The sequence below is a fragment of the Pestalotiopsis fici genome (assembly GCF_000516985.1).
Source record: "Pestalotiopsis fici W106-1 unplaced genomic scaffold PFICI_Scf_10, whole genome shotgun sequence".
In the NCBI taxonomy this organism is placed as follows: domain Eukaryota; kingdom Fungi; phylum Ascomycota; class Sordariomycetes; order Amphisphaeriales; family Sporocadaceae; genus Pestalotiopsis; species Pestalotiopsis fici.
The window spans coordinates 1,808,194-1,834,659 of NW_006917100.1; the positions used below are offsets into that span (position 1 = coordinate 1,808,194).

The window sequence follows — 26,466 nt, forward strand, 5'->3', positions numbered from 1 at the left end:
GAATGATATCCCAAGATTCTCGATGTCAAAATGGAAGCAAAAGGTTTCAGAAATATTGAAGTTGATATTTTGCCCGCCTCAGCTCAGCCTTTTTCTTTTAGTCATTCCATGCAAGCATGTTTACATATACAGCCTTGTATACCTAGTGTCGTACTCTGACAAAGCAAGTGGTGGATGTGCAATTTGTTAATGTATTGAGCGGCCTCTGGATCTAATCCCTTGCGTGCTTCTCCTTTCTTCGCCCGGCTTGGCAGTGCTGCTGTCTCTCCTGCACGTCACTAAGTCCGCAAATGTACCTTGAGCAAACCATGACAATCGCAAAGCCTGTGGCTGGCGGGCAGGCTCCAGCTGTGGTAGGATATGTGACTACTGCATTTCGTCCAATAAAGGGACTAATAATGCTCACCTATTCATTGTTCCCATATGTGTTTTCATTCCCTAATCCGTCCGACTGCTTTGGAATGTGTTTGCCCGGCAACGCCTGGGCATTCTCCATTCCAGCTATTGCAAGTCTGTGCGTAATTTACATGTCTCATCCTAGACCAAACAATATTTCTCCGCTCTCGATATTTTTTTGCGCGAGAACTTCCCTTTCATTGCTCAACTCTCCTCCTGGTATCATGACCTAGCGGCGGCGAGGTATTAACAAACGACGTAACATTCATCATGGCGCGCCCGTGGCGCGACCGCAAGCCGACGGCTCCATACCGGAGAGCCCATATATACATAGAATATCCACATTCGCCATGGGCCAACAGATTCTATCCGGGGACTATGCCATACTCGAGTTTAGACGAGAATGGCGTGCTTCATTCTAGCCTGGCGCCTTACTGGCCTACAATGCCTGTCGAAGCCCTGCCCGATGGGGGAGAGGTGCCCGATCAGATAGTCCAACAACCTCACATTCTGGCACTTGACAGATTGTTTCTCGACGAGCGCCTCCAGGCTCTTGCCATTGGCGGCCTTCGGAGTTGGCAGATCCCTGCACTCAACACGCGGCCTGGGCCATATGGGCCCGAACACCATGTACCAAGAGATGGAAATGACTTGGGGTGGGAAGTCTTCAAGTCTTCGGGGTTCGAAAGAAACGAGTTCAAGTGGCTGACTATTTTCGCCCGCGAAAGATGGTTTGATTATCGAGTCAACTGCTTTGAGACCATCGAAAATCCAATTCCTGGCTTGACTCGGCACAAGGACAATTGGTGGACTGTAGACAACCAACATATTTGGAACCAGTTGTCTGTGTCAATTGAGATTGCCAATCGTCTCCTCGAACAACTCATAGCCGAGAGAGACCCCTGGTAAGTATCTCTACTTTCTAATCTTCCCTATCTGTCGTTCCAAAACATACATGGAATCTGACTTCTTGATCATTGTTACTAATTTTATGTTCAGGCTTGATGCTGTGATCTTTCAGCCGATACAATACTGGCGTCATCGAGACCCGCGCGTCATGAACATGTATCTACAGAACAACGAGAACAATCCCATGTTCGTTCAGCAGGAGGCTGACGTCAACAAGCGACAGATGCCCGAAGCAATTCGGAATCAAATGTCCGTACTGCTCAGCTACACCGTGTGGAGCTTCTTCGATGAACATTTGGAAATTGGCCTTGGTGTCACCTGGCCACTCCTTACCATCACCCCAAACAAGCCCGGTGCGCCGAACCCGTGCAACTTGATCACAATACAGACTGGGTGTCTTCGTTCCTTGTGCAACAGCAATTTGTCCCTCGTCGAGAGGGTTAATGTGCAAATGGCGTTGGCGGATACTGTAAGTTTGTTGCAACCGGTTGCGTGGAGAAACATGACGCTAATAGATTCAAACAGATACTCCATGAAACCGTGGTAAGTCCGACACAACAAAAGGTGCTTGATACGTGGTGCTTGGAAGCTGAATTATGCGCAGCATGCTCTTTGGATGGGTCGTCTTATAATAGAAAAAGGCAGCACCGATCATAATCAGGAGCCGGTATGTGGTTGCCCTTACAATCTCCTGACTTTTCGCTTGTTTAATCATCATGGCAGTACATGTGGCCGGCAACGGGCCCGCCAGAGACTGTCAAAGAACTGGGCTTTTCTTTTGAAAAGCACGTCTTTGGGGGTACTGTCCAAGCATTTCCTCAGCCTCCGGACCCATACACTTGGAAGGGGAGGCCCTTGACACTATGCCTGAGCACCTGGCCGTTGTATATTGGGGGTCAAGACTTACCACCAGAACTCTGGCAGAACGATGTCTTTGCACACAACCTTATAAACTACCCTTTGCCAGCGTCCTGGGCCTCTTCCTTTGCAACAAAAGACTTTTGGAACATAATAGTTCCATTTTTCAAAGGCAGCGCAGCATTCCAGGCTCCGAAGGTCTTCCGATCAGAAACCCGCAGGGACTGGTACACTCTCGGCCAGAGGGCTTTTGGAGCGAAGAGGATGCGCTTGAACGAGAACGATTGGTTTGCAGACAAGTATGAATGGTCTCAACAGGTCTGGCAGAACCGCCAGGTGCGTTGGGATCTCCTCAGGCCTTGGTACGCTGAAGAGTATCAAAAATGGTCCTCGACACCTTGGAGTATGGCGCAAGCTCGTGCGACCCTAGAGCGTTTCGTGGAGGCACATTCCACCCGCGACCAGGCGCAGTGTGTCAAACAGGCAGACATATTCGCGCGATACGTATACGACTATCACGCCAAGGGCGCCAGAGGTCCCTTGACGTGGGTTTACATTGTCATTGGCCGCCTTATGAGGGCCGCGACACCGCTAATGTTAGACGACTATCTCGACTGCCACCCTCCACGAAATCCAGGCGCGAACATGCATCCCAACAGCCGTGGTGTTCCCGGCAGCATGACAGTGCACGGAATCATGCTCAACGAAATCAGTTTCGACCTGTCGATGGTCTACTTTGAGAATTTCACGCTCGACACGACCATCCCCAAGAGCAATTGGATTTCGTCTACTATAGAACTAGCAGAGGCCAAAGCCTTGGCCAATACCGAGCGCCTAATTCATCCGGTCCCAGAAGCCTGGCTCGACGTTCTAGAAAACACATGGGCCGAACTGGCTAAATGGGTCGCCACGAATGGAGAGCCCACAATCATGAACTGGCCAGAGTTCACACTTCAAGTTCCCCCGTACGACAACGACACAAAATGGTCAGCCAATCACGATGTTTTGACAAACCGGGAGCACAGTCCCCTAGCAAGCCCAACCACAATGACTGCAAAGCAATCATACACCAGCTTGCCAGAGCCTGATGGGCCTCTCATTGGCCCTCTGCGGTCAACCGCCAAAGCTTCGGGTAGGTGGGGGCAATCCAACTTAGTCAACGAAACGTTCCGATATCACACAGTTGGTGAGGTTGGAGACCACATTGATTCCGACGAATGCACTCGGATTATTGAGCCAGATGGAAACTGTGGCTTCGATATCTACGATATTACAGGTGAGTATAAAATATCCACGACCAGAGCCAAAACCACATCCTAATCAGGGGCTTCAGGGTTGTGTGAGGAAGCAGGGTTCGCCGATGGTCAAGACGTCAGAACCCGCTTGCTGCACGTTGGTGAATACGGACCTTGCCTTGTCCAAGGTACGACAGACGTATCAGAATCAGTCAGTCCTTGGCTGCGCTCGTTGATAGAGAAATCTGGCCTCAAGAATGACCTGCTCAACTCTATTGAGAGTACTGAAGCGAAAATGATTCGCGCAAACTTTGGTTCAACAATGCATCCCCTGGGAAAACTCCGTACGCGCAAACGCATGGAGGAGATTGCCGAGTACGATGGGAGACATGGGATGCCATTTTGGCTCACCATCCGTGGCTGCGCTTACGATCTGACTAGTAAGTTCTTCGGATGAATATCCTGAACCGTGAAACAAAGAATTATGAGACTCTGGCGCATGCTGCAGTAGTAATTCAGGACGTTATTGAAGCTGATTGATCTTTCCCTCACAGCATTCAAGCACTCGCAAAGGGACCTCGACGTACTCAGATCACTAGTGAATCCCCTAAGATACAAGTCCAAGAACGTGAGCGACACTGAAAGCAAGAGGATGCTGAAGAAGATTGAGCCGCGCAAATGTGCCATCGTACAGGGAAGGCCATACAATTTCATGGCGCAACTTAGGCCGTACACACTGGAGACACTGGCCCGTTGCGACAACCCAACGTTTGGCTGTTACACGGCCATAGGCGATTATGTGTACGATCTGAAAAGTGAGTTTCCCTTCCGGGCCCCGCCCCCTCGAAATCAACACACAAGACTGACGACGCGTTCCCTCCAGCTTACCTCGACAATCACCCGGGAGGTCGCCAGATCATCATCAAATATCTTGGTGAACAGGCCACAGAGTTTCAGGATTGGCACAGTCCCGACATTCTTGAACAAGTGGCTCATTTGCGCGTCGGACGACTCGTCTCTGAAATTGATGTCAACTTTGTCGAGGAGCACGAGGTGGTCATTCACGGGTGGGTGTTTGACATATCCCGCCTCGCACCAGACCAGTCCCAGAGCATTGCAGATAACAAGATACACGAGCAAACCGTTAAGCTCGGAGGTCAAGATGCGTCAGAGGCCATCAAGAAGAATGACGTGATGGGATCTGCTCTGGTGAACCTCTATCGAAGAAAGGACCTGATCGTCGGCAGGATCAAGAAAGATCAACCACTCAAGGAAATTCCAGAAGACGAGCTGAAAAGGCATATCGACCCAGAAATTACCACTCGTGCTTGGGTGGCCGTGAACGGCCAGGTGTACGATGTCTCAAGTATGTTTGTCCCCTTCCTCTCGCGATAAGCAAAGTCGTTTTCTCGGTGCCGAAAGGTATTGTGGCTGACACTTTATTGCTTCTCCCCTTCTAGCAATCATGATTCACGGAAAGGATTTCTACAAACACAGTATACCCAAGATGTGGGCTGGTAGGATCCTGACCGATGACACGCTTGCCCGCTGGCTTTCAGGGAACTATCCTCACTACGTGATCGGCAAGCTGGTGCCGGGCCCAGCCTGGCCGCCGCGAAAGGTCCCCGACATTGCGGCCAGGGAGGAAGAGGAGCGCGAACGGTATAGGGAGAAACAACGCCGCAAGGGCCTTTACCCAGACAACATCATCCCGCAGGATATTGTCGAGTGGATCAACAAGACCAACGCGACGCCCGCCGAGTTTCGACATCAGATGGCGCTGCGGTTCGGGTTGTACGCGGACACCCGCCCCGACGATCCCACGGAGCCTTGTATCAAGCTCAACCCGGACGGTACGAATGAGGTACCTGAGTTTGCGCGACCTTTGAAAATTCGTAAGTTTGGAGATGGATTATCGTGGTTTTGATCCGCTGCTGCTGCAGAGGCAAGACTTGTACTGTGCGTGCGTTCTTCCCTATGTTAATAATAGATTGGATTCTCGGCATATGCCCGGTGGTCATGCTTCTCTCCATTTGTGACCCGTGATTCGTCTAGGCGATGTAGTGCCTCCTGATAATGAATAGGGGTCACGGCGCCTTCCAGTTTGGCGTTTCGCTCTCATCCAATGTCAGCATGAGGCATTAGTAGCACAATATTATGCTTTCTAATCAATTGCCAAAAGAATGTTTTGGCTGACAAAAACGGATTGATCCAGATTACATCCCACGCAGACTTCTTGTGTCCATGCCAGTGACAAATTCGCAATCCTCGTCTTTTGCTGACGACTGGCCCTCGCTGCTGGAAGCATGAAGACGTTGGTTCAAGTCATCGCAGTTTATTGCCATAACACCGAAAGAACGCGGCGTTTATAGAACAATAATGCCTTGAGCAAGACTAGAATGGCTCCCGAATCATGCTGAGGGCAAAGCTGTAGTACGCGTCAATCCGACGGCAGCCTTGTTCGGCAAGGGAAGCAAGTCACTTCGACATCCAGAAATGTGACAAGAAATAGGCCTGCAGCTGGGTGTCACAACACGATAAGCTTATTCTATTGCCCATCAGGTATACCTCGTACACTACACTGCAGAGGGCGAGGAGGGTACATTGGCATCAAGTTGATCCGCTCATAGCCACACCACATACACTTATGATGCAAGATGTGGGGGTTGGGATCTCCAAGTCTAAAACAGAAGGTTTTCCGCTACGACGTAAACGGCGCAAGCGGCGGTGACTGGCCAATTCTTGATTCTCGAAGTCTCCAAGGGAGAGGCTCCACAAGTAGAAAAATTTCTCGAAACCTCGACAAGATCCGGACTTAAGAGTCCCAAATTCCTAGCCTTGCATTAATGGCATTTTCTGATCAGAGTGTGGAATACATCTGAACACATGTCTGACTTGTATCCCCCTGACTGGCAGTTGAGTAGCGGTCGGTTAATGCAATGATTATCGAATGATTCAATGTCAAACATCGGATTTAAGAGCATACACAGTTATGACATGTTCGGCAGTAGAAGGAAAAGATATGATCAATGGCATGCAAGCCACCGACTTCTGCGCTAATGCAACCTGCTTACATTATATAATCATCCTATATCCAGTACCGAGTAGGCAGAATACGTTTATCTGTAGGTACCTGATTAAATGCTGACATGCAGCTGGAGGCTCTGGTGATCTGGACCCTGATCTGTTCATTGGACCACAGGTAATTCAAGTATCTTCAAGCACAAACCCGGATGACATGAGTAGCTTCAAGGCAGAAGAACTACTAATCATTCCTCCTCAACGGATTAATGCAAGTGGCTTACATGCCTAATGTCCATTGCAATAGGTAGTATTGAGCCCCCAAAGTCCATGGTAAATCCGCTGGCTGGGTGCAGGTTCCATCGCAAGACAATAAGTCCAGTATGCGGGCCCTGTGCGGATCCAATCGCCGATGGCATGCCAGTGTTATCGCCTAAATTAGGTGCAGCCCACGGATAAACGCCGAGCGCTGAAACCCCACGCAAGCCACAGGTCAGCACCTTTTTACGACCGTCCCAGCAGGGGGTGGGACCGTCTGTGACACTCAGCGAGCCCCGGAATGACTAAGGTGAAGCGCTGGGCGGTCTATCCTCTGGCTACTGCCGATGCTACGTAGGTGGTAGGTAATGTACTGCATGAGGCTTTCGTAGCTGTCTAGTGGTTATCTGCTTTTCCCGGTCCCATCCTTGCTAGGTATCGGGCTCGATGGAGCTGCCGATACTCCCGCACTTTGACGACTATCTCCTCCCCTTCGCGCCCGTACCGGGCCCACAGCCCATATCGACTCTCTCTATGAACTGAGTCGACGTCATGACCGCGGTTGCAGGGTCAAGTCAGTGTCCGCGGGCAGCGAGTCCCGACTTGTGGTGGGCATATAAGTAGGACAGCATATTCCACCATAATTTGACAAGATTTAAACTACTCACTCAATTCATTACTGCCTACTCAATCACGACTCTACAGTCTACAGTAAACTACTTTAGCAACACCTTCACACACGTAACACACGCTTCAACAACAACAATGGCAAGCCCACGATTCCAAGGATGGCTCGGCAAGACCCCCGAGTCTGTTAACGGAAAGATGGAGTGGGGCGACTTCGAGCCCAAGAAGTGGACAGAGGACGATGTTGACATTGAGATCTCCCACTGCGGTATTTGCGGTAGCGACTTGCACATGCTCAAATCTGGCTGGGGAGAGACACCATACCGTGAGTTCCAGATGCCATTCTTTCTCTTTCGCAATCATTGTTATTGACTCTTCTTCTAGCCTGCTGTGTCGGCCACGAGATTGTCGGCAAGGCCGTCAAGGTTGGCAACAACGTAAAGCACGTCAAGGTTGGCGACCGCGTCGGTGTTGGTGCTCAGGCTCGCTCTTGCTTGAAGCCCGACTGTGTGGACTGCAGCAACGGCCTCGAGAACTACTGCGGCAACGGCACCGTCAACACTTACGGCTCCATCTACCCCGACGATGAGGGCAAGTCGTACGGTGGGTACGCCGACTACAACCGTACCAATGGACACTTTGTTATCCCGATTCCTGAAGGCATCAGCTCGGCTGACGCCGCGCCCATGCTCTGCGGTGGTATCACCGTCTTCTCCCCCCTACACAAGAACGGCGCCGGCCCTGGCAAGAAGGTCGGTATCGTCGGAGTGGGTGGTCTAGGACACTTTGGTGTCCTCTTTGCCAAGGCCCTCGGTGCCGACAGAGTGGTCGGAATCTCGAGAAAGGCTGACAAGAGGGAGGACGTGCTCAAGCTCGGCGCTGACGAGTACATTGCCACCGACGATGACAAGGACTGGGTCCAGAAGAACAGACGTTCGCTGGACCTCATCATCTGCACCGTCTCGAGCGAGAAGATGCCTCTCCAGAGCTACCTCATGATGCTCAAGACTGAGGGTACCTTCATCCAAGTTGGGTCAGTCATGAAAAACATTGTTCCATCGCTTCCCTGAATACCAGACTAACATTCTCACAGTGCTCCTGACGGTGGCAACCTGCCCAACATCAACGCCTTCACCCTGCTCGGTAACGGTATCAAGGTCGGTGGTAGCGGAATCGGCTCTCCCGCTGAGATCAAGTACATGTTGAACCTCGCTGCCGAGAAGAAGATCAAGCCTTGGGTCCAGGAGCGGCCGCTCAAGGATGCCAACCAGGCCATTGTCGACATGGCCGATGGCAAGGCCCGGTACCGATATGTCCTGGTCAACGAGAACTACGGCAAGCACTAAATCTGGACATGATTCATGGATGATAGATGGCATAGAATGATAGATAGATGCGGAGCGGTTTGGTAGCGTGTACATTTGCTTTCTGATGATTTCAAACATAATAGACATGTCTTGAACATATTCCAAAGTCTTACCTGGTATCTACTTATGCTCTGGTCTGCTGCATTTCGTCCTGTCCGTAAATCTCTCGAGACAAACATGTCAACAGTGGCCGTGACTGCCTGGTGAGAGCACATGATGCTGTCATGAAATGCCATTCTTGGAACCACGCCTTTGGATCTGACAACGCATCTCGTAGAACCTGAGTGCTGTGGTTGTTCCCTAAGCTGCACTGCCGATCAGCATAGCTTGAATCTCCCGTTGTCCTTGTGGACTCCCCTTCTGTGCTTGATGCCATGGCGCATCCCGGATTCCAGGAGTGCTCGCAGTAAAGCTTTTGACAATGATTACTTCTGATCACATACGAACGTCGTAGCATATTCTGGCATACCATCGTGTCGTCGCCATGCATTGATTCCCACCAGTCTTGGACAACGAAGCTGTGTCAACGTGAAGTATTCTCGGGTACTTGGCATGAATGCAAACATGTACGATGCTGCATTGCAAAAGTTGTCTTGCTATTTTCCAAATATCAGCACATTGTATCTACGCCAAGCTCTCAACACGATCCAGGCTGCTGAAGCCCTCGAGATCTCGAGCAACAGAACACAGCCAGCACCGCAAGTCGAGCTCTACCGACAACCCGGATCTGACATCACTGGAAAGCCACTCGATGATTCCTGACAAGTTCATGGCACTATCGCAAGTCTCAAGGAAGTAACGATTCTGGAGTATCACAGTCCTCTGCTTGCCTACCGACTGCCACTGCCACCGTCCCTTCCATGCGCCGGACGTCAGTCTGGTCGAATATCACTGCCATTTGCGTGCATGCTCACACACGAGGCTACTACGAGAAGCTCACAGTTCATCACTCTCCAATCTGAAGACATTTTACCGTGCAAATAAACTCAATTTACTACGTACATAGACCAAATGCCATGGCTGTCAACAGAGCCTGTTGACATCCAGCTCTGCATATCCCCAGCGACCCGGCTGTCCATTGCTTGTCCATATCCATTTCACCGCTCACTTGTTCCATATTCATTTCACCGCTCTGGTTGCCTGGCAGATTGCTGCCCTCTCAATGGCTCAACGACAGTCGCGACCAACTTGAAACCGCACCTGCCATGTTTTGAGCCTTCCCATTGGCTGCACCACGAGGCTGCTCGATTCCAGAATTCAAATATTTAAGCCAGCAGTTCCTCCCCTCGAGCTCTCTTTTGTTTTCCTTTCTTCTCTCAATCGACTCCCAGAATTCGAAATTTTGAGAGTCACATTCGCGCGCCTCACCCAACGAAATCGTCACGAGTGTTTTCTTGCGTCAGCTCGAACTCACGTTTCCACGATCTCCGCGGACGGCCGCAATATATTCAGCTACGTACCCCCATTTCCTTTCCGTCAAACACAGCAACCCCCCTCTCCACCCCCTTACCCGTTTTCCTTGTGCACTTTTCTCTCTGTGTTTTCTCTCTTGTTCTGTTCCCTGGTTTCCTTCTCGGCTTTTCTGCCCGTTTCTCTCTGGTTTTTCTCTCTGGTCTTCCCTGCGGTCTATTTTTAAAAATGGCCGCTTTTGTATCTTGTCAGAAGTTCTGGAACGAGCTTGTTCGCTTGTTCGGAACTCTTGGTCCCCTCTGGTTGGTCTTGTACCTGGGCACGTCTGTTTATGCCGTGTTCTACCGTTACTGTTTTCTGGTCTTGTTGCAGGTCCCCGAGCAGGGCCTGTTTGATACTCCTGTCGCTGCTTACCCCGGAGCAGCTTATGCCATCTTTGCGGTCCACGGCTTCCTCAAGCTGAACTGGTTTGGGTCCTGGGTCATGGGCCTCGTTATCACGTTCTTTTGTGATCGTGACTATGAGCCCCCGATCAAGGCCCAAGTCATCATGCAAGGAGGAAGGGGTAAGTTTTCTCCCTCTCTCTCCCTTTCTTTTCTTTCCATAATTTCTCTCTACTTTTCTTCAAGTTTGGTGTCTGACAATGCCGGTTCCTCAGGCTTTCGACCTGAGACGACCAGCCGCTGGGAACCCAATCGCCGACCTCGCACGTGTCCCAGGTGCGATCGAAAATGCGCCGACAGGGTCTATCACGACAATACCACCCATAGATGCCTGCCTATCTTCGATCACTTCTGCCCCTGGGTCCAGATTTCGGTATATTCTCGCACGATGAAGGCCTATCTGTACCTCCTTCTGTTCCTTCCGTTGGACATTCTGAGCACGCTCACTGTTCTCGTCATGGCCCTTTGTTCGTACACGAGCCAAGGTATCACGCCATTCGTGGTTAGTGGTAGCTTTGCTCTCATTGCTCTCGCTGTCGGGGTCTCCTTGTGGGGTCCTAGACAGTGGTGGCATTTGGCGTTCAACAATGAGGTTCATTTCGAGCACCGTGGCAAGCCCAGAGCGCCGCAACTTCTCGCCTTCAAGGACACTCAAGGAGGTCGTCACGTCATGCGACTGAAAGATTTCCGCGGCAACCCTTGGGACAAAGGTTACATGGGTAACTTACGCCAAGTGTTGGGGAGCTCTTGGTGGATGGTCAGTCTCACTCTTCCCCTTTGCCAACTCGACTCTGCTGACTTGCTTACTTTCTGTACAGTGGCTCATCTTCTGGTGGCAGCCCGAACGTGTCGCCAAGTATGGTCGCTACGAGCCTGGTATCGACCTTCCTTACAGCGACAAAGTCTGGGAAATGCGCCATGAAGTACTTCGCCAACGTCTCGACGCCGCGGAATTCTGGTCAGGGCTTGCGACTACACCAGTTGCCCGACGAATGCACTCACGCAGTGCCGAGCAGTCTTCTTCAACCCACGAAGAAGGACGTTCGGAACCGCGTCGACGCATGAATCGGACTTCATAGACTGGGCGTTGCTGGCTCTGGACCAGAAAAGGTTCAGTAGTCGTGTGGATGTGTAGATTGAAGTGGAAGACCAAGACCAAGACCGGCCATGAAGTAAACCACCTACCCCGTTTTGATTTTCTTGACCAGAGCTAAGTTTTCCCTTTCCTTTTCCCCCTTTTTTCTTTTCTTTCTGCTGTGTTCTTTTTACTGACGTGTCCATTTAGTTTCAGTCTGTTCCGTTTCCGTCTGTCCTTCGTGTTGTTCTTGACCAGAGCTAAGTTCCCCTTTCCCCTTCTTCTTTTTTCATGTGTTTTTGTCACTAACGTCTGTCAATAGTTTTTTTCTCAGTTTCCTTTCAGTCCTCCTTCGTCAAGAACACCGCAGCTGCCCCGGTCAATGCAACACCACTCTCTTCGTCAAGAACACCGCAGCTGCCCCGGTCAATGCATCATCACTCTCTTCGACAAGAACACCGCAGCTGCCCCGGTCAATGCAACACAGTCCCTGGTGGTTGGGCACATGGTCGGTCTTGGTCTTTTCACTCGGTCTTCTCAGCGGTCATTGGTCACATCGGTCTATTCTGGTTTCGGCAACTCTTCTTCGGCAACTATTCTTCAGCATGGTTTTTTCTCTTCTGGATTCTTCTGTTCACTTCGCGCCACTTCCCCGTTTTCTTTTCTTTCACTTCTCGGTCCGTCTATCTCACCTGTCGGTTCTTCTGGTCGCCTCTCGGTTTCTCCCCATTTGGTGTCGTCAGTCTCGGTGTAGTGGTTCTCTCTTGTCCCATCTCTGGTGGTTCTTCTGGTCAACTGTTTCTCCGGTCAAGGTCTCGTTAGCGAGAGGGTTGTTTGGGTAGGTCCCTTGTGGACTGTGCCGTGTTTGCCCGTGGTGCGGTGGTTTCCACCAAACCCCCTTTCAGCTCTGGCTCACAGCTTGTCTGTGGCAGCGCAGAAGGGATATCAGTGACTGTCACAATGCAAATACTTTCTCGAAATCCTGAATGTCTAGTGCAAAGTGTTGTACAGCAGCATGTTTTATAATTCGGACACGACATACACGAATAATTGGAATATAACAAGACATTTGAATTCCAGGACACCATTTATTCATCGCAGTCTGCCTCAAAATCTATTCTTCTCTTGATGGGTAAGTGTATATTGATCCAGCCCTTATCGCCCAACACCAACTCCAGCTTGAATAACAATTCCAACCTCAAAAGCAAACTCCTCATCCAGAAAGCATGTATCAATGACTGCCAAGAGCAATGTAGTAATGAACAGGGCACTCCGGCAATTTTTTATCTTTGAGAGAAAGACCCTTCTTGATGCTTCTGGTTATGTATGCCCCGTCATGGGGTCAATCCCATCACACATGCTTTTGTATGCAAGAGTTGCGTCGTGATTGCATCCTTGCGCCCTGCAATGAGCACACGCACCGCCAACGCAGAATTGCAGATGCTCAAGGAACCAGTTTGCCACCCACATGTGTTGGGAGTAGCAGAATTCGTGTGTTGTAAGATCACGAATATCCCCAATGGCGGGCCACGTTTTGGAATCGATGCCCTCTGAGTCGAAGCAGTCAATGTAACATTGTGGGAACCGCCTGTAAGGGATTTTGCCTGGCCGTCCCTCCTCTAATGTTGCTGCCACCGCCATGTGCAGTCTGTTGGCATTGTGCTGCTCAAGGGAATTGTCTTCCTTGGTTTCAGCGGCCGCCTCCATGTGTAGATTTGTTATGTTCAGGAGGGGGATGGGTGCCGATATTCCGAAGAATTCAAATGCGGCGTCATCATTGTTGATGGCGGCGCTGGCAGTGGCGCTGGCAGTGATGATGCTGCTGCTGGTGTCTTCTGTGGTAGACAGGGCCGACTTGGTTTGATTTTTGTATGGTGCGACCGGTGCAGCTATTGCGACGCTCGCGACAGCGAGGATTGACGTGAAGAACTTGATGACTTGCATTGTGACTGATCAGGTCTTCAGATCCGTCGTGATTTCAGCTGTGGCGGACAAGTTTCTTTTGTGGTACTTGTCGATGGAGGAATGCCAGGGGCAAACTCCGTTGGTTTTTTCGGTGGTGGTGAGATCAACTACCGCCGTTGGACGTGTAGTGATGTATGTAGAGCTTTTGAGGCTTGTAGCCTGACGAGACACGTCGACTGACGATGTCGTGGTCACCGGCACTTCTGGAGAAGTTGCTGTTGTGACTGGGAAGTTTGAAGACAGTTGAATGTAGTAGACAACTGGATCTTGATGATCTTTAGTGATGAGTGGAGATTCCAATGCAGAGTTTATAGTGGCAAGTTGAATGTAGTAATCAACTGTGTCTTGATGTGAGATCTTCAGTGATGGGTGGATATGCCAATCAAGAATGTGTAGTGGAAAGTGTGATGAAGAAGAAAGGGATTTCCAAGCGGGACTGCAAAACAAGAGGGGGACCGAGGCCTACATATATACCTGAGAGGCAAAAGTCAAAATCACTTACTGATCTGGTGATTGTTTGTTTACTTGGTGGACGAATCACTTCAGAATTTGTAGTGAAAAGTCTGATGAAAAGTCTGATGAAAAGTCTGATGAAGAAGACATGAATCTTCGAGGGGGGCTGTAGGAGGCCGGGGCAACGGGGCACATTTATATACCTGAGAGGTAAACTCAAAGGTCTTTTACTGATCCTGTTGTTGTTTTGGTTCGGTTGATTGAATTCTGAGCCTATATGTGTCGGCGCCATGTTGAAGGTGTAAAGGCTCTGTCGCCAACTGCTGTTGAGTACGTGAGTTTTCATCATAGCCTTCAATACTTTCACCTTGAGAACACGCAAATTTCCCAACTCCTTTGATAGTGCTTGAGATTCTTGGGTCTCCTAGCGGGAGAAGCACTTCAATGGTAGATATGAAAGATTTTCTTCACTTCTGTAAGCACTAGCAGATTACTTTGGAGGAAACACGAGGGAGTCTTTGTATTGAAAGTCACTCATGTTGCGAAGTACTTGGATCAATATCGAATTAATCATTTAGAGGTTACTTGATTTGACAAGAAATCTCAAGCCTGGTGGCAAGAGATCAGATCACGAATAATCATCAACAGCGGTCTAATCAGTAAACCTTTTTCGCCGTCACAGGGTTTCTTTCACCGAAATAGCAGAAGAGTTCGGTCTTAGCAATACCTGGATGGCCAGTGAGGTTATCCGAACTGCAATCAGCCACAGGTAGGTTGAACCTTGCGCCGTCGCTGTGGAAACATGGACACGCTGAAAAAAGCTTTTTGTCATTTCCTGGCCTGGCTCTTTCTAGAGACTGGACTTTTTCAATTTCCCGATTTGGGTTGTCTATAATCAATGGAGCGACCATAGACGAGCTACAATTTTGCTGGCCACTGGCGCATATAAGTATTTATGCACGATTTATGCACTAGGACGGTATTTTATCCACGTAGGCTAGGCGGCGTGGGGCATTGACCAGACCCACTAGAATTTTCATATCGTTTCTGCAATCTTGCTCGCGATTTCAAGGCGATCATCTAAAACATACCTGTCACCTCACAAGAGAATAAAGAAGAAGAAAAGGTTCTGAAATGCAGCCAAGGTGAAGATTACGTCAGCCTATAAAGCCTGGCTCGACTCACAAGAAATCTTCAACATGGCGGCGGGACTCTCATCAAACTGGAAAAAGCTGCAAGCGACTTTGAAGACAGAGTCTTCTTCCACGCCCGCCAAGGACAAGGCGCCCGCCAAAAGAAAGGCTGGCGGATCTCTGACGGCCCAGCCCAAGCGGCAAAGATTGGAACAGACACAAAAGACAGACCGTCCAGTCGCAAAACCAACGCCCAAGGGCACCAAGTCGTCGGGGGCCGCCATGGGCGTTGCGCAATCCTCGGCCGTCGCAAAGGGCTCATCGTCAACCGTGAATCCCTCACTTGCACTCTGGGCCGAGGACAACGATATATCAGCCGAAGCGCTGGCAGAGGCGTATGGTTTGGGAATCAAGCGGAATGCCCTCGTCGTCTCTGAGCAGCCCCGCGTCAATGAGGGATTGGCCCCCGGCATCGAGATTGGCAAATACGTTGCAATGGACTGCGAAATGGTGGGCGTAGGGCCCGACGGTCACGACTCTGTTCTTGCACGCGTCAGCTTGGTCGATTTCCACGGGCGCCAAGTCTACGACTCCTTTGTCCGCCCGAGGGAGCGCGTCACGGATTGGCGGACAAAGATTACGGGCATCACACCAAAACACATGGCCACGGCCCGCGAGTTCGACGCAGTCCAGCAAGAGGTGGCCGATCTCATCCAGGGCCGCATACTAGTCGGTCACGACATACGACACGACCTGGCAGTCCTCATGCTCACACATCCAACAACGCATATTCGGGATACGGCTCGATTTGCCGGTTTCAGACAGTACGGGCACGGGCCGAAGCCGGCTCTGCGGACGCTGGCCAAGGAGCTACTCGACATGGAGATTCAGACAGGTCACCACTCTAGTATTGAAGATGCCAAGGTGGCCATGCTGCTCTTTAGGAAAAAGAAGTCAGAGTTTGACATGGAGCATGCAAACAAGTTTGAAAGGACGGAAAAGGCAGCGGGAAAGGGAGGAAACAAATCAAAGACTGGCAAGAAAAAGTCACGGCGTTGAACATGATACCCATAAGCAACAGCAACAATCACACAGTATGAAGCCAAGTTTCCAAAATTGAGTCAAGTGCGGGGGGTGAGATCCCGATGAGATCTAGACGATCATTGTGCCCACTGGACTGGGGGTGCTCGGCCTGGTGTTCAGGCACAGTCGCCGCCACATGGACAGGCCAATGCGCAAAGAAGGTTTTGGCCATCTGGCGCGACGCAGTTGCATCTCTAATGAACCCACTCATGAGCCGACAAACCTTTGCAAGCCCTTGCCTGTTGCGATATGCTTTGGTGATCGGCAAAACAGTCTGGTCTTGTTCCTGAAATTTACGAGTCAGACGTGTGCGGCTGAAAAGCGGAAACGATTTGGTCTTTACAGTAGTCGGCTCCAATACGGCAATAACGTTTCCATTTCTAGTAAGCAGATTTTGCTAGACAACCTCTACTATCAACGGGCCTCGGCAGCTCCTCGCTTTGGCGTCAGGACTAGCTGCCTGCCATCCAAACATTTTCCGCACTCTGGAAATAGGCCAGGCAGAATCTGTAGCACTGTTCCAAGCCTGGGAGAGATTGTCCAAGATCGGGCTGCTGCTGTACTCCGTACCCATTGCATTGAGCGCGGCATGAGCGCCGCATGGACTTCAGAAAAAAACTCCACCATAAAATGGGTCTCTGTGAGACGGACTTGTACACGGATCGCTTCTGATTGGGCTTTGGTCTATACTATCGTGTTAGCGAGCTGTCATTGACGGCACTGAACGCCCTAGGTAGAGAGGAATAGGACTTAGTCCTTGGGTTCCTGTCAATGGAAAAGTACTACTGGAACCAATAGGGTTGCTCCCTGCAAAGAGCGTACCACTCTTCAGGGTCTTGTACTAAAGCTCTCCGATCATCAACACTTTGGGATAAGTAGGTCAGCCATTGCCGTGACCCTCTCTGAAGAGCGTGGGCACACTCGACATTTCTTTTCTCGACACTCTTCAGCAATCTTGTGAAACAACTCTCGCCATGGAGGCTCCTCATGGTTGAGGAATAGCAGTCCAGTATGGAAGGCAAAAGCGCGGCGGTCCTGGCCATCATTATCATCTTTTTCGTTCTGACCTATGTGACGGTGGGCTTGCGGACCTTTACCCGACTCTCTGTTAAGTAAGCAAGACTCAGAACTCTCATGGGAAGCCGGGACTTCCGGGATGCTTCCCCTATACCGATGATGGCTGATCACGTCTGTTACAGCAAAGCGTTCGGATCCGACGATGTCATGGTCATTGTGCTTTTGGTGAGTTTGCATATTTCTTTCCTTCTATTCCTTTTGTCCTCGCCCCGGTAATTACTTGGCGTCTAACTTGATACAGGTTGTATTCACAGTTTATCTTGCAGCCCAAATTCAAGGATGGAGACATGGCCTAGGTCAGCATGAAAGCCAACTGTCGCCAGAAAATAGAAGTGCAGCTCTGATGGTGAGCCACTCAAATACCCATCAGATCTTTGTTCGTTATAGCTGACGACAAATAGTGGTGGTGGATATGTTTCCTCCTCTACATTGTCTGCGTCTGTCTGTTCAAGATAGCAGTTGGACTGTTCCTCATGCGGGTGGCTGTCGTGACGCTTCATATATGGATTCTGCGCATCATAATGTTCGGAGTCTGCACCTGCGGGACGGGTTACTTTTTCATGGCCATATTCCAATGCCATCCGCCGTCTACTTGGTGGACAGACTCGCCGCGCGCTCCAGACAAATGCTGGGAAGATAGGATCGTCCTGGGCATGGACCTGGCCGCTTCCATCATCAACTGCGGGGGCGACTGGGTGCTCGGTGTCCTGCCGATTTTCATGGTCAAGTCCCTTAATATGCGACGGCGCACCAAGATTCTCGTCGCCTGCCTCCTCAGCTTTGCTGCTGTCGGAAGTACCGCTACGTTTGTCCGCATCTTTTTCCTGCCGAAACTACTCGACGGGGAAGACTTTTTGTGTAAGTTGGCCCATTCTCTGTGATTCCCCATTAAGCAGTAGCTGACTTGAAAATGTAGATTCATCTGCCGAAGTGGCATACCTCAGTACCGTAGAATCCGGTATCGGCATCACTGCAGTGTCAATAGGGACGCTCAAGCCCCTGGTCGAGCAGCTACAGAGCAGAATGGGAACATCATCGGCGCGGACGGAATCGCATGTCGCGTCTTGGTCCAGACGCAATCGATCCAACGGTCAGCGAAGAAGCTACATTAGAGCCAATGGTAACGATCAGCCTGCGACACCACGTTCGGGATTGGGTAGCATATTTCACCTGTCCACCAAATCATCGGGGCCATCCATGTCGAACACCATGTCGAATCAAACGGTACCAGAGATTCGTGTTGACTCGGACGAGGAGCAGGCTGTCCACCCGACAAGTAACATGGAGTTGTCTCAGTTGTCAGCGAATTCAATACACGTGAGAAATTCGGTACTGCTTGAGGTATCCCCACCGGCTCCAGCGGCCGTATCACATCGAGTCTTTGTAAGTTGGGACATGAACGTGTACATTCTCTTGATTCTAACTCGTCGTAGATGGACGATTCTGCATATGCCGATGAAACAAGTCCTAGGCTACCACGATTCGCGCCGCTGCCTTCATTATTGTCGATTTTCAGCTCGAACAAGAGGAGATCCATGTTTTCCACCAACCGATCTAGAAGTATGATCTCGCAAGTGACGAACGCATCTCGCAATCAGTCGTCAGATGAACTTCAGTCTTCAGGACATCAGCTATCGAATGCGCATGATACTGGAGAGACTGGCAGCCATCTTAGTTCTATTGAGACAAAATAGGAGTCAATATGAGCACATGAATTTTGGACAGATTGATCCCACTTTGCTTTTCCTCTATTGTTGATATCGGTGAAGGATATATTCGAGGATCGTCTGGAGATGTGTGACTGTCTCTGATTGACACAGTAACAGAAGTCGTGGGCAAAACTGTGTTGTTTGAAGATGGCCATATTTCCACTGCATGCGAAGTCTCCGATTTGTGTCCGTACCCACAGAACCTCATATCCTTGATTGGACAAATCAATCTGTCGAATCTTGGAGACCCTACTGCCCAATCCATCGAGGCCGACTCTGAGTATTGTTGGTCGAATGAAGCCCGCCCGCCCCCAAGTTTACCCCTGAGGTGAAATATTGCACTGCAATTTTAATCCCGACAAAGGCCTCAGTCAGGCAATCAAGGATGCGGCTGGCTTATAGCTCGTGCTCTGTCTTCCGTGCTGCTACCTTAGCCAATCATAGATGATAGTCCGGCCTCAGTCCCTTTCACTGCAATTTTAGTCCCTACAGAGGAGACATATCGCAGTCAGCGTCGACAACTGGAAAGTATTTGTTCTGGCAGCCATACATTGAGTCTCGACGGGAACGATGACGATAAAATTTATGATGCACTGCACAAAAGAACACACATGGACAGCATAGTATGGTTGTAGAACCACTTGGACCGTCAGTAGCCCTGATATTTCAATTGTTTACGATCGAAACCCAATCCTAGAAATAAGTGCTCACATTATATATTTGCCTGTTGTATCATGCACCCGAGGTAACTTGACCACCAAATTCGAGCTCCCACCGTTACATCGTGTTCGCAAATGCCGGAGTAAGAAAGAAAACACTGATCTACTTGCTTTCCAAAGCCGAAGAATCAAGGATTGTATTGGAGGGGCCGTCATTTTGTCATTTCCCAATTCAAGCTCATCATTATTCCTAAGTATTGCCTTTTCATTCACCTTTGACCGAGAGAATGGACAGTAATTTCTGGTTGAAGCTACAAGGTTAGCTTGCTAAGCTCTCCTTGTCTGTCTCACAGGGCTGATTGAGCAACGCAAGATTACGTCAAGGTTGCGACGGAGCTCACACGCCAAGCCGTACCTTCTGGCTATGTTGAGGAGAGGAACATGTGGTGCAACCTGACAAAACAGACAACCGTTGCAAAAGCCCCATTCTTTTTTCTCCAAATTTAAGCATTTCCCTTGAGTGATTGACTTGCGACTGACGTTTGCAGAAATGACGATCCCGGACGGGCCCCCTCAGAAGAAACGGAGGTGCGAAACCATATGTAGAAGTATGAAAGCTTCCCCGCCGAAGCAGTAATCGCCACCCATGGAGCTATGTGAGACAAGAGTGAGCACACACTCAACGGTATATGGTTTTCCTTTTGAGCTCAAAACATTATTCCATGGAATAGCTTGCAACTCTCTATTTCTCTCTCTATTTCAACTACATGATCTTGCCCTAAAGCATCAAGAGATCCAAGAACAAAACAGCCAGTCCATCAGAAGACACAACAATCATGACTTCCAACAATAACAACGAGGGCAACTCAACCTCGACAAACTTCTTCAACACCCTAAAAGACACCTTTGCCCCCCACGACCAACGCCAACGCCGCCTCTCACAATCCGACCACAAACCCACCTCTTCCTCCTCCTCCCAGATGCACCAGCAGCACGAGCCGCTCCGCCGCGTCTCCAGCACGGGCTCCTCGGCGTCGTCCACCACATCGTCCTCGACCACGACGGACCCCGCGCTGCACCCGCACCGCGACGCCTCGGGCGCCGGCAGTCAGTTCCTCGAGGACCTGACGCCCGGCCGCCAGGGACGTCGCCGCAGTAGCATCCTCGAGGCCCTGGGCGGTCGACTCGGGGGTAGCGGCGACGAGAAACGCCGGAGCAGTGCCGGCGCTGGGGCCGCCGCAGGTCAGAGCAGCGGCACCGACACGCCGAGCCGGGGCGCCAAGTACTTCAAGTATGTATAAGGCGGGGAGCTCGGCGTGCCCCCAGATTCGTTATAATGCCGATATGTTACATTGAGCTGTGTTTTTTGGTAGTAAGTGTACTGATTCGTTCATCTGCCTAGTACTTGACCAGGAACATGGCGCAACTGACTAGGCAGTGAGTGGAAAAAGTCAAGAAACATGTTGGTGGTTCGATCAGTACTATGTAGCTGCACCAACTCGAAGATTCATTCGTTAAACCATGAGCAGGTAATGCACTGCTCGTTTGGGAAGGGCATTCATTGATGGCGTTGGTAATTGCTTCATGCCCTCTGCTTGGCATTGTATCATAGGCAAAACAAAAGAAGTATTCGGATAACATAATCAGTAAAATCGTCGATCAATCGCAGGTAGCTTCAGCTACCTTTTCAATTATCTTTGATCCCAGCCCGTAGGCTGAGTGTTCTAGAGTGGGGATGATCTATCGCGCGCACGCCATCTAAAAGCTGCACATGTCTTTTTCCAAATGAACTCCAGAACCGACTGATCATGCCAGATCAAGAAGGACCGTTTTGTACACGGATTACCACCGATGAACGCCTTGCCGTCTGTTAAAGAACAGAGTTTGCCACCTTTGATCATCCGGCATCAGAGGTGGTCTTTTGAAAGCATTCCCCAAACCCAGTAGAAGACATCATGTCCTCCGATCCTCTGAACTCAACCAATGCCCCGGCTGCCCTGATATTTTTCCCTTCCTTCAATACATCTCATCAAAAAGCACGGGGTATCGCTAGAAGTCAAAGCACTGGAGGACAAAAGAAATATGCACAAAAGAAAAGTTTGCATCGCCGCGTAGTGTTCTTACGCTGCAATAGCTTCCTCGCTGTTGCCGCCTCCAAGAAGTTCAAGAACCTTGTTGACGACAGCGCTAGGGTAACCACGGGAAAGCATCTCGGTGACAACCGACTTGGCCCGCTCACGTTGCTCCACGGCGAGATAGGCACGAGTCATTGCCTCGTAGGTGCTAGGCTCACGCTTCTCGCGGCTGACTTGGCCGTACACGGCACGAGCCTTGTCAATGTTCTTCTCGTTCGCCCAGCCGTGGATCAAAGTGTTGGCAATGTAGGGCGTCATCTCCACCCTGCGCGATCGCATCATGGAAAGAATTTTCTCAGTGTCGGCCACGTTGTGGTTGGCAACCATGGACTCGAACAAGGCCTGGAAAATGCAGGGATGCGATGGGATGCTAGGGTCCCTAGTTACCGAGTCGAAGATCCTGCGAGCACCATCCATATCGTGAAGCACACAGCCACGAGCGTGGATTAGAGAAGCATAGTGAACCGGGTCAGGCTGCTGACCAGAGGCGCGGATCATGTCCAAGACAGCCTCAGCGGCAGTCATGTTGACAGGCTCAAGAGTAGCGTGCGTATCTACTAGCAGCTTGAAAGTGTGCGAGGTGGGGGCAATGCCCTTGGCCTTCATCCTCTCGTAGTAGGACAGGACCTTGCTCTTGTCACGCTTTGTTGAGAGGAAGAACTGCATCATGCTATTGTATGGTGCGGGACGAGCCTTGTAGTTCGGCATGGCCTCCATCTCATCAAACAGCTCCTCGGCAAACTTCTCATCACTGACACGGCAGAGAGCATTGACAACAGTGCCGTAGGTGACACTCGTAGGCTTAATACCGAGAGCGCGCATCTCAGCAAAGTAGAACAGACAGTCATCGATGCGTCTAGCCTTGCCAAGCTTTCCAATGAGCGCATTGTATAGGAAGCTAGATGGCTCAACACCCTCAGCCTTGGCGCGATGGAAAATCTTGACGGCTTCAGTAGCCTCATCAAATGTCTTGGTCGACTCCTTCAGGCTTGTGATGTAAAGACCAAAGGTGTTTGCAGACGGAGCAGCTCCCATCTCGAGAAGCTCGAGGTGGTACTGCTCAGCCAGGGTGCGGTCACCAATAGTCAAACAAGCACCAACCATTGCGTCCAAGATGGAGGACCAGCCATAGCGGACAACTGCATACTGCGGAAGGAGAGGAACATCGGTCCGAGCCATGGCAAGAATGTCATGGCACAGATCCATGCGCTTCTCGCGAGCAGCGGCAGAGATAAGCTTGGCATATGTGATGTATCGTGGGTGACGACCAGCACGGCGCATATTGCGGAACCGGGCAAGAGCGTCGTTGAATCTTGGCCCTTTGCGGCCGTGGGCACCTTCGAGCTCATCGGAGATGATGGAAGAACCCTTGAAGTCGGTGCTGTGGGCGTAGGGGTCGAAGTTGTCCTCGTAACTTGAAACGGTTGGTGTCGACTCATAAGCAGATGGCGAGTAGGTCTGAGCATAACTGGCAACTGAAGTCGTCTCCCGAGGATCGACGACACCGCGAGCGGACATGAACTTCTGCACAAAGTCCAAGGCCTCCTCGATCTCATCAGTGACCTGAGGGCGAGACTGCGCCTCGGTGGCCTGGATGCGTTGGAACATCCGCTCCGACTCGACCAATCCTTCCAGAACTTGGCCGGAGCCAATCATGGCGATAGCATACATGGTGGCAGGCTCAATGAGAGTGGCAGTGACCTCGACTTCAGGGTTGCTCAGGACACGCCAGTAGCTAGAAGCAGCGGCAACATCTCCTTCCCGAACGCTGAGTGCCAACAGTGCCATGGCTGGGGTGGCAATTCCGCGGAATGCAGAAGGGAGGTTGGCAAAAGCAGCCACCGCCGTCATCTTATCACCAGAATCGGCGGCGGCGGTTGCAATGCTGGCCATGGACGCAAATCTGATGTCTGTGTCAATGGTTTGTGCCCACTGGAGTGCTTCACGGTACACAGCACGTTGAGTGAGACCGCGCACAAAGCCTGAACCGACCAGAACGTCCTTGATGTCACTACACTTTGCGCCATAGCTAGCCATGATTCTCTCGTAGAACCTCATAGCGCCATCAAACTTGTCCGATGTGACGTAAGCGTTGATGACAGCAGCATAGACCTGAGCATCAAGGCGGTCGTTGAGAGTGTATTTGCCACTATCGTGAGAGATAGCCAGTTCCTTGTACTCATTGTAGCACTCTACTGCACTTGGAAGATCACCGACCTTGGCGAAAGCGGCGATCATGGTAGGAAAGGTGGCGGCCGAGGGAATAGCGCCGCTGATTTCCATGTGATCAAATAGGCGCAGCATGTCTGATACACGGCCAGCCTGAGCGCAGGCTGAGATCAGTCGATGATAAGTGTCTGACGAGTAGTTGGCTTTGCTGAACTCGACTGAGGAGTCAAACAGCCTGACTGCCAAGTCAAGACGATCATCCTCGGAGAGAATAGCATATTCAAGTTCCGATGAAGCAAACATGAACTTGCCAGGCTCCTCCATTCCACCGAACCGAGCCAACTTGTCCTCGAGGGCCTTCTTGAGGCTCGAAACTTCCAGGCATCTGCTGGCAAGCAGATCTACGAGGATGTTATAGGTGTCGCTGTTGGGGAGAACCTTTCGCCTCATCATATCGGCATACACGTCCAGCGCCTTGGAAACAACCTCAACCTTCTCCACGGGAATGTGGATGGCTGCAGTCAACAAAGCATTGTAAGCCTTGGCAATGGGCTTGACGTCAGCAACAAGCATGGCCTCAAAGACCGCGGGAATCTCTGCGTGGCGACCATCCTCGGAAAGCTTCGTGAGATGATCGGCATAAGTCTGAGATTGAGGGTCGATCGGAGGAGATGCACTTCGGGCAACGCTGACTGGGGTGGCTGATCGTTCTGGAGTACCGGACCTTGACTGGGCAATCTCGACTGGTGGAGTAGGTGCTCTTGATGGAAGCGGAGAACCTTCCTCTAGAGCCTCTTGTAACCTTCGGACTTCGATCTCCTTCTCCAATGCGGCGTTGATGTGAGCCAAGGCCACGTCGGCATCAACAGGCACAGGCTGGTTCTCGGCGGCATCCTGAGCTGCTTCTATGGGCAAAAGGGCGTCGGCTGTCGACTCAGGAAGTACGGAGGAGGCTGTGGGCTTCCACTCAATGGGCTTCGGGAACTGAAACTGCATCCATTCCTGCTCGACTTCTGCTGCGGCCTCTTCATTGCCTGCAGCCTGGGCTTGCTCCTGCTTCTTTTGAAGAGCTTCAAAGTAGGCGTCTAGATTACCAAAGCTGCCTCGCCTCTCTGGGCGGTGCTCTTGGGGAGCAGCCGCGGACGCTGAAGTTGAGACATGGAAAGCACTCTGAAGTTGCAGGCCCGAGAGCCTGCCGACGCGATGACTGCTGCGCCGGGCCCACGAGGGGCGGTTCTGTGAGTTTAGAACATGGGGATGTGTCGCAGCTACGACAGATTGTGCGTAGCCGTGGGCAAGTGTCTTGCTAAGTCCTGTACGGAAGACGTTCTGATACAGGGTCGAATGGAATGGCATTTAGATGACGCCAGGTGGGTAAGAAGACTATAGAATGAAAAGAAAGATGAGTCAGTAAATCGAATACTATATGAGACATGAATTTTTCATGGATGTATAAAAGATGGTAAAGAAAGCTTGCTGTCGTCTCGCGACTTGTTGCGAGACAAATTATTGGTAGCCGGTTTCGCCTGCGCGACTTGAAGAGCTCTTGTGACTCAACTCTTTTGGCGATGCGCACACGCGACCAGGGTTGGTACTTCTCATAAAATGGGGTATCTATGACGACTTACACGGAGGGAGGGTATGAAGAGTCGTTGCAGGTTCATTTGACAGCCTCCTCAAGCCGTCAAACAAACGCGCGATCTTTATGAAGAAAAAAAAAAGTTGGTGGTTTGTTGGTTGAAAAGAACAGAATGATCAAAACGGGAAGGGGGGGAACAAGAAAAATAATATCGAGGGTGTTGGTGTGGTATGTATGATATTGGAGCACATGGGAAACCACCAGCCCGCGTGCGTGTGGGATGGATTCGGTCTCCCTCCCAGTCACTCACTGCATCATTCCGTTCATCCACTGGTCCAACACCACCAAATCCACCATTCACCAGCACCGAGATCGAGTTTCCTCACAATTATCGTGCCCGGTCAAGCCCCTGTCGAATCGCCCGTCAAGGGGTCCTGCGGGTCGCTGCCAGCGCTGTCAGATCCAGTAGCCTTCGGTGACTTCTTAGTGGCTGTGTGTGGCTAAACCTGGCCTCTAGCTTGTTTAGTTGGAATTTAGTGGTGGAGGTTCCTTCCAGGTGCTTCGGTGGGGGTCCATTGATTTCAACGCTGAACCTTGTGGTTGCTTTCGACAAGTTGCTTTCGCATCCAATTGATTATTTTGCAAATCGCACAGTGAGGGATAATCACTGATGAAACCCAGCACACATGCCTGTACGATATTCCATCAGATATATTGACATCTATGTGCTTGTATGTATCAGAGTATCAAGAGCTATATCTGCTACTCAAGTATGGGCATGTGAAGATTGAATGCCAACCGTGTCATCATCCAAAACAATATTTTCCCTAATCCACGATTGTGCTATATGAAGTATCGTGTTCATCTCTAGTTTCCAATACACAACAATGAATACAACACTTGTT

At 50.7% G+C, this 26,466-nt stretch overlaps 8 protein-coding genes across 8 annotated transcripts; 6 read left to right on the forward strand and 2 right to left on the reverse strand.

Moving 5' to 3' along the window:
* Positions 1-666: 666 nt before the first annotated feature.
* Positions 667-5,325, forward strand: PFICI_12779 (uncharacterized protein; the record flags this gene model as incomplete). The annotated part of the gene is made up of 10 exons (XM_007841360.1): positions 667-1,301; positions 1,396-1,774; positions 1,831-1,848; positions 1,910-1,972; positions 2,029-3,295; positions 3,347-3,439; positions 3,488-3,838; positions 3,953-4,213; positions 4,282-4,764; positions 4,859-5,325. The coding sequence occupies 10 exons, from the start codon at positions 667-669 to the stop codon at positions 5,323-5,325; spliced, it is 4,017 nt and encodes a 1,338-aa protein (XP_007839551.1).
* A 2,117-nt stretch (positions 5,326-7,442) lies between these two features.
* Positions 7,443-8,650, forward strand: PFICI_12780 (uncharacterized protein; the record flags this gene model as incomplete). The annotated part of the gene is made up of 3 exons (XM_007841361.1): positions 7,443-7,629; positions 7,689-8,337; positions 8,398-8,650. The coding sequence occupies 3 exons, from the start codon at positions 7,443-7,445 to the stop codon at positions 8,648-8,650; spliced, it is 1,089 nt and encodes a 362-aa protein (XP_007839552.1).
* A 1,659-nt stretch (positions 8,651-10,309) lies between these two features.
* On the forward strand, positions 10,310-11,603 carry PFICI_12781 (uncharacterized protein; the record flags this gene model as incomplete). The annotated part of the gene is made up of 3 exons (XM_007841362.1): positions 10,310-10,646; positions 10,740-11,281; positions 11,343-11,603. The coding sequence occupies 3 exons, from the start codon at positions 10,310-10,312 to the stop codon at positions 11,601-11,603; spliced, it is 1,140 nt and encodes a 379-aa protein (XP_007839553.1).
* Positions 11,604-12,933: 1,330 nt separating this feature from the next.
* PFICI_12782 (uncharacterized protein) lies at positions 12,934-13,543 on the reverse strand (the record flags this gene model as incomplete). The annotated part of the gene is made up of 2 exons (XM_007841363.1): positions 12,934-12,959; positions 13,021-13,543. The coding sequence occupies 2 exons, from the start codon at positions 13,541-13,543 to the stop codon at positions 12,934-12,936; spliced, it is 549 nt and encodes a 182-aa protein (XP_007839554.1).
* A 1,673-nt stretch (positions 13,544-15,216) lies between these two features.
* Positions 15,217-16,209, forward strand: PFICI_12783 (RNA exonuclease 4; the record flags this gene model as incomplete). Its single annotated transcript, XM_007841364.1, has 1 exon — positions 15,217-16,209. One exon carries the CDS (start codon positions 15,217-15,219, stop codon positions 16,207-16,209), a length of 993 nt encoding a protein of 330 aa, XP_007839555.1.
* Positions 16,210-17,409: 1,200 nt separating this feature from the next.
* Positions 17,410-18,868, forward strand: PFICI_12784 (uncharacterized protein; the record flags this gene model as incomplete). The annotated part of the gene is made up of 5 exons (XM_007841365.1): positions 17,410-17,475; positions 17,552-17,656; positions 17,712-18,168; positions 18,227-18,693; positions 18,782-18,868. 5 exons carry the CDS (start codon positions 17,410-17,412, stop codon positions 18,866-18,868), a joined length of 1,182 nt encoding a protein of 393 aa, XP_007839556.1.
* A 1,646-nt stretch (positions 18,869-20,514) lies between these two features.
* On the forward strand, positions 20,515-20,979 carry PFICI_12785 (uncharacterized protein; the record flags this gene model as incomplete). Its single annotated transcript, XM_007841366.1, has 1 exon — positions 20,515-20,979. The coding sequence occupies one exon, from the start codon at positions 20,515-20,517 to the stop codon at positions 20,977-20,979; it is 465 nt and encodes a 154-aa protein (XP_007839557.1).
* An 819-nt stretch (positions 20,980-21,798) lies between these two features.
* PFICI_12786 (uncharacterized protein) lies at positions 21,799-25,338 on the reverse strand (the record flags this gene model as incomplete). Its single annotated transcript, XM_007841367.1, has 1 exon — positions 21,799-25,338. One exon carries the CDS (start codon positions 25,336-25,338, stop codon positions 21,799-21,801), a length of 3,540 nt encoding a protein of 1,179 aa, XP_007839558.1.
* Positions 25,339-26,466: the final 1,128 nt, after the last annotated feature.